The sequence below is a fragment of the Panthera pardus genome, unplaced genomic scaffold (assembly GCF_024362965.1).
Source record: "Panthera pardus isolate Hobbes unplaced genomic scaffold, ASM2436296v1 HiC_scaffold_2, whole genome shotgun sequence".
NCBI lineage: Eukaryota > Metazoa > Chordata > Mammalia > Carnivora > Felidae > Panthera > Panthera pardus.
Window position 1 is genome coordinate 46,342,416 of NW_026526765.1, and position 9,927 is coordinate 46,352,342.

At 50.5% G+C, this 9,927-nt stretch overlaps 1 protein-coding gene across 2 annotated transcripts in view; it reads left to right on the top strand.

The window, feature by feature from the left end:
• Positions 1 to 8,576, top strand: part of GALNT10 (polypeptide N-acetylgalactosaminyltransferase 10) — a 222,783-nt gene extending 214,207 nt beyond the window's left edge. For both annotated transcript variants that reach the window (XM_053907053.1, XM_053907052.1), the window contains exons 10-12: positions 575 to 691; positions 3,829 to 3,978; positions 4,506 to 8,576. In XM_053907053.1, coding sequence (XP_053763028.1) covers positions 575 to 691; positions 3,829 to 3,978; positions 4,506 to 4,664 — 426 coding nt within the window. In that variant the 3' untranslated portion in view covers positions 4,665 to 8,576. The remainder of the gene's footprint in view (positions 1 to 574; positions 692 to 3,828; positions 3,979 to 4,505) is intronic.
• The last annotated feature ends 1,351 nt before the right edge of the window (positions 8,577 to 9,927 follow it).

Sequence of the window (9,927 nt, forward strand, 5' to 3'; positions counted from 1 at the left end):
GTGGCCTTCAGGTAGTGAGTGCTGACCAACCGTGAGCAGTGAGGCCTTCTGCTCCAGCCCAGTGCTCCTCCCACCACACCACACCCTGTCTTACTGAAACTCTTTTTTTTTGGATCGAGAACCTCTTGCCATTCACCTGCTCTTTAAGGCCAAGACCCCACAGCAAAGATGCCCCATCCTTTTCTAGGGTGGCTTTCAAGATATGGTCCCTGCGTCTCCTGGAATGGGAGTAAATTCCATTCCTGGAACTGTTGGATCAGATTCTCCAGGAATGGAGCCAGAGAGTCCTCTGAATACCAACCCCCCTCAACTTCCAGGTCCCCACTGCCACCCTGTGACTTTGCATGCTCTAGGACAAAGCTGGCTTTGGAGGAGCTCCTCTCTGAGGACTGAGTATTCCTGTACTGAGAAGCGCAAGGCACGTCCACCAACCCAGGGCAAGCTTCATTAAGATAATGCAGAGCTTCCTCCATCCGATGTCTCTGCTGGGTTCCCTCCTTCCATCCCGGCGGGGGTCCCAGGGGACTATCTCAAGGTGCCTCATTAGTCCACTCTTTCCTTCTGTCTCTTTCAGATTCGCAACGTGGGCACAGGGCTGTGTGCTGACACGAAGCATGGGGCCCTGGGCTCCCCGCTGAGGCTGGAGAGCTGTGTCCGGGGCCGTGGGGAGGCTGCCTGGAACAACATGCAGGTAAGGGCCACTTCTCAGGGACTGGCGGCCAGTTTTCCTGGGCCATCTGTGACCTGGAATGCTCACATGGTCAGGGCAGGGAGAGAGACGCCAAGGGTCAGTGACGAGTCACAAAAGCTAGCCCAGGGGATGAGTTATAAGAGCTTTCTGAACACCTTAGAAAGAGGAATCTTTCACATTGCAATAAAATCATCAATCGGGTCTGTTGGCAAATGACAGACACTCAGCCCAAATGGCCTTCAACAAAAAGAAGAACATATTGGCTCATGTATGCCGTTGAAGAGCTTAAATGATGTCATCAGGAGCTCTCCAGGGTCTCAACTCTTCTTCCTCTCTGTTGGCCTCATCCTTCATCCGGCTCTTCCCACATGGTGGCAGATATGACCACCAGCAGCAAAGGCTTCCAACCCGCCAGTGAAAAGGCATGTCCCTTTCCAGAGTTCTGGAGAAGCCGTGGGGTGCTCACATATTGGCTTTCCTGAGCCAGTTACAATAGGGGATGTGATACAGTCCTCATGTTGATCAAGCCCACGTCACATGCCCACTCCTGGAGCCTGTGGTGTGGTTAGCCTCACCTGAAGGATGGGGAGACAAATGAGGAGAGTGGGTTCCCCAGGGGATCGTGCCCAGGCGGTGTTATCAGAAGAATGAAGGCTATAGGCCAGCAGTGCAGAAAAAGCCACCACCCTCAAGAAACTGCATTTAACTTGCCGTGATCCCCCCAGCACCAACGGTTAACCCTAAAATCACACCGCATCCTGCATCCATTGACTCTTGGTTCGAGGGAACATTTTTATAGTCTCCTTCCTGTGGGTTTTCTGACATTTTGGAAGTGCACACTGATAGAAGCCCATATTGCGGGGCCTCTGCAAAAACAGAGCTCAGAAGGGGTGTGTGGCACTCTCACTGCGAAGGAACAGCACCACCTCTCAGATGGGCCCAGTGCCCGGACTGACAGTGTCTGCCCCTCCCTCTGAAGTCCTTGCTCCCTCTCCTCCCTTGGTAACAGTTATTAGAAGTGGCCCTCCTTCACCGATTCTCCTGAATTCTTCAGGGCAGCGTGTGGCTGCTCCCCACACCCACCCCACGAAGGAGAACCCCAAAAGAGACCAGGAAGAGCACAGGGCCTGGGAGAACGTGCCCGGAGAGCTCGACCTGGGATAGCCTCACTATATGGCAGAGTCCACACTAATGCCTGAAGATTCATTCAGACAAGGAACAAAATGATGTCTGGCTGCCTGGCTGTGCCAGCCTCCACCCTCTGAAATGGGAAGCATGGCAGCCCATTTGCCCCTGTGGGATCGATATTCCCTAGGGCTCTCAGACACCCTGAGCAGAGAGCTCTCGTGAGCCTGAAAAGGGAGAAATGTGAGTCTAAAATGCAGAAGACCCGGGAGATAATCAGGAAGCAGTAGCTGGCACAACCACTCCTTTGCCACCATGGGGTCCACTCCTGGCCAACATGGAGTAGGGTAACAGGGACTGGATTTACCCTCCTGCCAGAAACAACTGAAAAACAGAAAATGTGTGAAACGCTCTTTTCAAGAGAGCAGACAACAGAGGGTTCTATTAAAGAGACGGACATTGCCGTTGTAAACCTTCCCTCAAAGAAAACTCCAGGCCCAGATAGATTCATTGGTGATTCCTACCAAACACTTAAGCAATGTTACAACTCTACAAAAACTTTTCCAGAAAAGGAGGGAATACTCGCCAACTTATTTTGTGAGGCCAGCATTACCGTTGTAGCAAAACCAGACTGACCCATATACGAAAATTACAGACCAGTATCCCTTGTGAACATAGGTGCAAAAATTCTAAACAGAATTTTAGAAAATCCCATCCAACAGTGTGTAAAAAGGATAATACATCGTGACTAAGTGTAATTTATCTGAGGGATGCATGATTGGTTGAACATTAGAAAAGTAATCAATAGATTCACCATGCTAACTGAAAAAGAAAAACCACATAATCACCTTATACCCAGAAAAAGCATTTGACAAAATCCAACATTCATTTCTGATTAAAACTGTCGCAACCCAGGAATAAGGGAACTTCCTCAACTTGATCAAGGTCATCTATAGAAAACCCGCAGCTAACATCAAACTTAATGGTAAAAATCTGAATTTTTTACCCCTAATATCAGGGATAATACAGGGACTCTGACCTTACTGTTTCTATTTGACACTGTACTAACCTGTGGCAAGAAAAAGAAATAAAAGTCATGCAGATGGGTGAAGAAGGAAAATAATTTGTAGACTATATGATCATCTTTATTTGTAGACTGTAGGATCACCTTTGTGGAAAATTCTATTGACTCTACAGAGAAACTACCAGAATTAATAAATGAACTTATCAAAGTTATGAGATACGAAAACCAATTGTATTTCTATACATGAATAATGAAGAATCAGAAATTAAAACAAGTCAAATTAAAATTAAATTGAGTCAAAACATATCAAATTATGTACTTTAAATGTGTGTGGTTAATTGTATGCCAGTTATTCTCCAGTAAAGCTGCTGGAAAAAATGCTTATCAACGCAATACAACAGTGAACCTGGTTTGGATCCTGATTGAAAGAGACTGTGAAAAGAAACTTACAAAGCAATTTAAGAACACTTGAACTCTTCTTACTTGATGACCTTGAGGACTTTGCAATAACTTTTTATTGTTATAATGGCACTTCAGTGAAGTATTTTCACCTGAGATGATATGATGTCTGTAATTTGCTTCAGAATAACGTTGAGGTGGGGGGTTGTGATGGGGGGGTAAAGCTGTAACAAGATTCACCATGAGTTGGTAATTGTCGAAGCTGGGTGATTGGAAGAGGTGTGGTCGATACTGTTCCCTGGATCTCAATGTTTAACATTTTCTATCATTACAGAAAAGAGAGGGGTGCCTGGGTGGCTCAGTTGGTTGAGCATCCAACTCTTGATTTCAGCTCAAGATCTCATGGTTGTGGGATCGAGCCCCGCGTCGGGGTCTGTGCTGATGGCATGGAGCCTGCTTGGGATTCTCTCTCCCCCTCCTCCCTCTGCCCCTCCCCTGCACATGCACTCTCGCTCTCTCAAAAAGAAAAAAAAAAAAAGAAAGAAAGTCCCCGGTTTTGCCATCCCTATAATGATGTCCCTGTGTACAGGTGTTCACCTTCACCTGGAGAGAGGACATCCGACCTGGAGACCCCCAACACACAAAGAAGTTCTGCTTTGACGCCATCTCCAACACCAGCCCGGTCACCCTCTATGACTGCCACAGCATGAAGGGCAACCAGCTGTGGAAATACCGCAAAGTAAGGCGGGCTGTGTGGGCGGAACAGGGCAACCTGCTTGGTTTTAAACAAAGAGAAGCAGACGGGCATGCAGCACCTCACTTCCCCCCACAGAGCATGCTTGCCCGTGCATTCGTGCCACACACCCACCATGCCCCACTTCTCTGCCATTTGAGAGATGCCAGAAAGCCAGGTTTTTATGTGAAATCGCTATGCTCTTACATGCTGGCAGCTGAGTCCATAAAACACCAGCACCACCACCATCATGAGAACCGATGCCAGTGGGCCAGAGACGAGCATGATTAGGGCCCAGGCCCGGAAGTGGCACACAGGTCACTTCCACCCGCATCCCCCCGGGCAGAGCTCAGGCACAGGGCAAGGCCGCCTGCGGGGGAGGCCGGGCAGGGTCTCGCTGTGCCCTCAGCAGGGAGGCCTCGCAGGTCAGGGAACGCGGCCGGCCGCTGCCTCACTGCCCCGTTGCTACCGTTGCTGCTGCCGTTGGTTCAGATCCCCAGCGTCGCCTCGCTGATTACCTCCCTGTTTCGTAGGACAAGACCCTGTACCACCCCGTCAGCGGCAGTTGCATGGACTGCAGTGAAAGTGACCACAGGATCTTCATGAACACCTGTAACCCCTCTTCTCTGACCCAGCAGTGGCTGTTTGAACACACCAACTCGACAGTCTTGGAAAAATTCAACAGGAACTGAGCCCTGGTGTCTCAGCGGGCCTGGTGGGGTCCTCTCCTGGCGCTTCCGGCAGCCTTCCCCTCCCGAGGGAGGCAGGGCTTCCGTGGGCAGCATGACGTGAAAGGCGCTGGCCAACAGGTCTAGGGCAGAGAGGGCTCTGACGGCTGGAGCAGGAGGCCCACCTGTTCCTTGAGGCCCAGTGGTAGCCGCGGGGTGGACAACAGACCCCACATGAGGCCCCACAAAGAGCAGTGCCTGCTTTAATCCCTGACGGCATCATGGAAATCTAGGAGGGCCTTACCAACTTTGTCACCACGTTCCTTTGGGCATTATGTGGGAGAAATGCCAAGGCAGCCCTAGGCCACCCGAAAATGGGTCCTACAAGGTTAACTAGCCTTGAGATGGCTCGTATGTGACGGCCCTTTAGAAAGAGAAGCCCCTGTTGTCCGTCTGGGCACTTGTAGCACCTCTGCCGTCCGTCCGCTGCAGAAGGGGAGGGAGGGAGTCTTTCTTGGGGCCACTGGTTTCAGCCATTTAGTTTCTGCCTGTCATGGAGTAACTGAGTAACTACAGTTACTGCCCGGCTTCTGTTCTGTCACAGCCCCAGGCGATGCATTCGAAGGCCATACCTGGGCCCTCAGAGCATCCGGTACTGAACACTGGCCAGCTGCCAGGCCTGGGGTCGGAAGCGGGACCCCTAGACGTTCCTTTGCCGCCATGGACACATGGGATGTCTCTCCTTGCTCTCTGGGCACAAGACAGCTCAGCCACCAGCTCTTCAGGGCTGGGTTTCAGATGACTTGGGCCCATGGAAAAGGCCTAGTAGAAGACCTCCAAACCAGATATTCTGGCTGAATTTCCCTTATCAGTGCTTCCATTTTCCTCTTTCTCTCTTGGGCGATTACCTGCCTCAAGAAAGGAGCAGATGTGTGAAGTGCTCACCTCACAAAGTCTGGAGGCCTCCAAGGTGGACCGGGGGCGAAATGCCCAGCCTCTGACCTCATTGCGGCTCCAGTTCTCACATAGAACTCTAGAATTTTTATAGAACTGTATCATTGGATCACAAACTAGAACGCCACATAGGATTCTGGTATTCTAGCATCCAGTTGGGATTTCTAGAATGCTGCGATTTAAAAGAGCCAGCCAAGTGTAATATAGTTAAGGCATCCAGCCCCCAACCTAGAGACAATCTTTGAAATCCGAGGTTGGTGGTGTCAGCGGGGGAGGGGGTGGGTGACCCATGTCCGTCAGCTCGTACCGGAGGCCTCGGTACGACACGGTCCACAGTGCAGACCCGAAGCCCTGCACCCTCCACCGCCTTCACAGCTGCAGTGGAGGAGGGTCCCACGAACAGGCAGACACCCAGCTCCATGCCAGTCCCTCGTGTTTACCTTTTCCTTTGTTAATTATGTGTCGGACTCCCAGAGGGCTCCCAAGCTAATAGGAAGCATTTCTGTGACCAACCTGCCACCCACTGATTCAGAAATGGAAATCGCATTCTACAACCTATGGCTCCCACCAGCTAGTCCAGGAAATACTTGAAATCAGTGTTCCAATTAGAGCTGGGTCTCTCGATTGTGTCATTTACCAATTAAATGAGACATTAATCTGGGAACAGAGCCATGAATCTGCCTGTGAGATGCTGGCTGATCTCAAGGCCATCAGTTATCAGGGGCGGGGAGGCAGATAAAACACTCCTAACCACCACCACCCCAATTAAGCATATAGCTGGCAAAGCATCACTTCCTCCACTTCTGCCCCCACACACACCCTGCCCTGGCCACCTGTCCCCAGGAGAGGTGGCCCCTGTGCGTGCAACAGCTTGCTTGATCCCTTCTTGTTGATCCCTCCGTGTCTTTTCCAAACGAGTGCCATATCTTTAGAAGTGGCCCTCCATAGGAAGGAGTCCAAAGATGAGGCCCCTTCTGGGATCTAGGAGAACAAGAGTTGCAGTTTGGAGAACTGAGGGTTCATCATCAGAGAGCAAAGCAGCATCATTAAAATAAAAACTGTGCCTTTTAAAAAGAAAAAAATGCAAATGTACAGCAAATCCCTAAACTTGAACAATTTCCTAGTGCCTTGCTAGACAAACATAAAGGGGCAGGGTTGGGGGCGGGGGAGGGGAAACTTTTGTGGTAGTGTGTGCAGTTTCTGTTGGATGAGTGTGTGTTTCTTAACTTCTGATTTCAAGCAGGAGATGTTGGGCCTAGGGCAGGATCTGGGAGGCGGAGATGCCCCTCAAGGGCCAGAGGCTGGAGTTGTTCCAGTTCATGGCAAGTAACCCTCCAAGTTAAAAGGGCAGCTGGACAACTCATTTTGTCTGTGGCCTAGAAGGGCCTCAGCAACCCCTGGGAGAGGGCCCTGTTTGTAGACCATGCCTGGAGTCCCCCACCCCAGCCCCCACACGGAGTGCAATGCACTCGCTAGGTTTCCAGATGTCCCATTCCAAGTGGGTGACAGTGTCCTCGGCAAGACCGGGACTCCTGTGGAAAGCAGGTGCAGCAGCAAGCGGGCTTCAGCTTTCCTCCGTCCCATTATCTGCTTTTGCACCCTCGACTGGGGATGGGCAGGTCCTCTGAGCAGCACTTGCTGAGCCCTCACCAGGAGGTGCTGGGACTCGGCAAAGTGTGTAAGAGGGGAAGGAAGAGGTTCACGGCTCAGCTGACCAACTGACTGATTACAAATACCACTGGTTGCTTTGGCCTCCTTTTTGAAAACCACCTGTCTCAGAGATCCAGGTTCCTGCCCACACTGCCAGCCGATGCTCAGTACAGCAGCCAGGACCTGTGGAGACGCTCTCATCTGGGTCATGGGTGAGAACGTGGGCCCCTTTGCCTCCCTTTATTCTGAGCATGAGGTCACAAAACAGGGTGCGGCCAGAAAGCATCATGACCGTGTGGCTCACCAGCAGCCTTTCCAGAGGGGGAACTCCGGAAACATTTTGGAATACAGAGAGCCTCTTTGCTGTAAATACAAGGCCTTTGGAGGTGGCTAAATGTTCAGGCACACGTGTGAAAAGCCATTCTACCGTGTGCCTCCCCCTGGAGCTTTCAACTTTTAAAATAGTCCAGGAACCACCCCTTTCTCCCCTTGTGGAAGAATTAGTTCAGAGGCAGAGGGGGGCACTTCCACGGCAGGGGGGGGGGGGGGGGTGGTGACATTAGGCCTAGGGGAGAAAGAGCAGTTCCTGTTGAAGATGCGGCATATAGATTCCCAAAGTGCACCCTATATTCACTTTCCAAACCTACCTGTCGAATTTCTCTCTCTCCTTAAGAAAGAGATGATACCCTTGAAAACGGATCCATGTTTCTTTCCGTGTATCTTCATTTTTCTAGTCTCTGGAATCTCAAAAGCGTGGCAAAGCACTTTACGGTAGTAACTGAGAATTACTATGACTGGGGATTCCTTGCTTCAGTGGTCTCTAGTGTGTACAGATTGGGCGATCTTTTATAATTCCTGGGAGGCAATGCGTTTTTAATGTTTTCTGAAGATTTTTAAGCGTGGGAGAGGGGCAAGGAGTGCAGTCCAATTCTGGAATTCTTTTCTACTTTCCACCGATGCTCTTTGTGAAAATCGAAGTAATATTTCAGTTCAAACTTGATCTTGAGCCAAGGCCAAGGCCCACTGCCGCCTCTGGGGTGGGTGTTGGACCTACATCCCAAGTGACAAGGTCCTCTTAGCATCTGCTCCCCAGATGGCTTTGATTCAGCCTCTCCAGACAACAGGGTTGAGCTCCTGCTCTGTTTTGGGCGTGAAGCCTGGGATCCCAAAGGGACTACAGGCAGGGAATATTGAGATGGCAGACTGGGATTCTAAACAGAGAGCTCAAGACCACCAACCTCTCTTCTGCCCGGAAAAGTGAGCCTTTGTGATGAACTGACTTACTGTGTACAATTGTGATTGTTGTTGAGTAAACCTCCAGACTTTCTCTAACGTGTTCTCTGGCTTATTCTTGTCACGCACCATTTTTCAGTCCGTCATTCCCCACGTATTCAGGGAGTGTCTGCTCGGTACCCAGGCCCTCTGCCAGGTACCGAACAAGTCCCCAACAGCTGTCCTTCTAGAGAGGAAGGTGGACCTCAACCGACCAACCAAGATGACTCTAGATGTGAGCAGGGCTATGAAGAATATAAACCGAGATGTCTCAGAGACTGGATTGGGAGGCAACATTAGGTAGGCCAGTCAGAGCGTGTCTCTGCGAGAGCCGAAAGACATGAGGGAGTCTGAGCCAAGAGGCAGTTTGTGGGAGAGAGTTCCAGGCAAAGGGAGTCACGACTGCAAGAACCCTGAGCAGGAGGGAGTTTCCATGTTGAAGGCACAGGAGGTGAGCTCACAGGGTTAGGTGGGGTAGCCCACAAAGGGTCTGACAGACTACAGCCAGGAATGGAAGATTTCAGGGGGGCAGGACAAGGTGAAATGGCTTTATTTCTGATGCTCACCCATCAGCCACAGGTGTCTACCTACCAAAATATTACGATGCTTTTGAATATTAGATTTGTATCATTTGTGTAATACCACATTCTAGAAACAGCATTGGCTGGCCTGGCTCTGCAGATCCTGCCCCCTATCTAGACCTCAGTTTTCTGCTGTAAAATGGCCAGTTTTTGGATGATCCTTCCAGCCCCACCTCTGGTTCCCTGGTTGAAACTTAGTGTAGGACTACCGGTGACCGCCAGCCCAAGCTGCCTGCTGATGCTGTCACTCAGAGCCCACCAGAGGGCGCTGTGCACCACGGCTTGGAAAAGGCAGATTAAGGGGGTGGAAATCTGTTCACTGGCCTTCTGAGCCCTGGAACCAAAAGATGGATATTGTTAATTTTCTTCTAAAATTTTAATGGTTTCTTTAAAAAGATTAAATTCTTTTACTAGGGACAGAGGAAGAGAGGGAAGAAGATTCCAGGTGCAGGGGCCGCATGTGCTAAGACCCTGTGGAGGGAACATGACAGGTATGAAGGTCAGTGAGGTGGGAGCAGAGGGAGTGAGAAAAAAGAGACAAGAAGGAAAGGGTGGGCAGAAGCCAGACTCTGCAGGGTCTTGTAGGCCATGTTAAGGCGTCTCTGAGCTTTATTTTTAAAGCAGTAGGGACCATTGGAGGGTTTTAAACTGGGCAGGGTGAGAGCATCAGATGTGCCCTCAACTGATGTTTATAGACAGGAATGACTTTCTCGAGCTGCTGGGCACATAGTTGGCACCTCGGGCCTGCAGAGTGAAAACTCCAGGGCAGCTGGCCCTCAGTTGCCTTCTCGAAATCACTGATTCCTGGGAGGAAAGGTCCTTCCCCACTG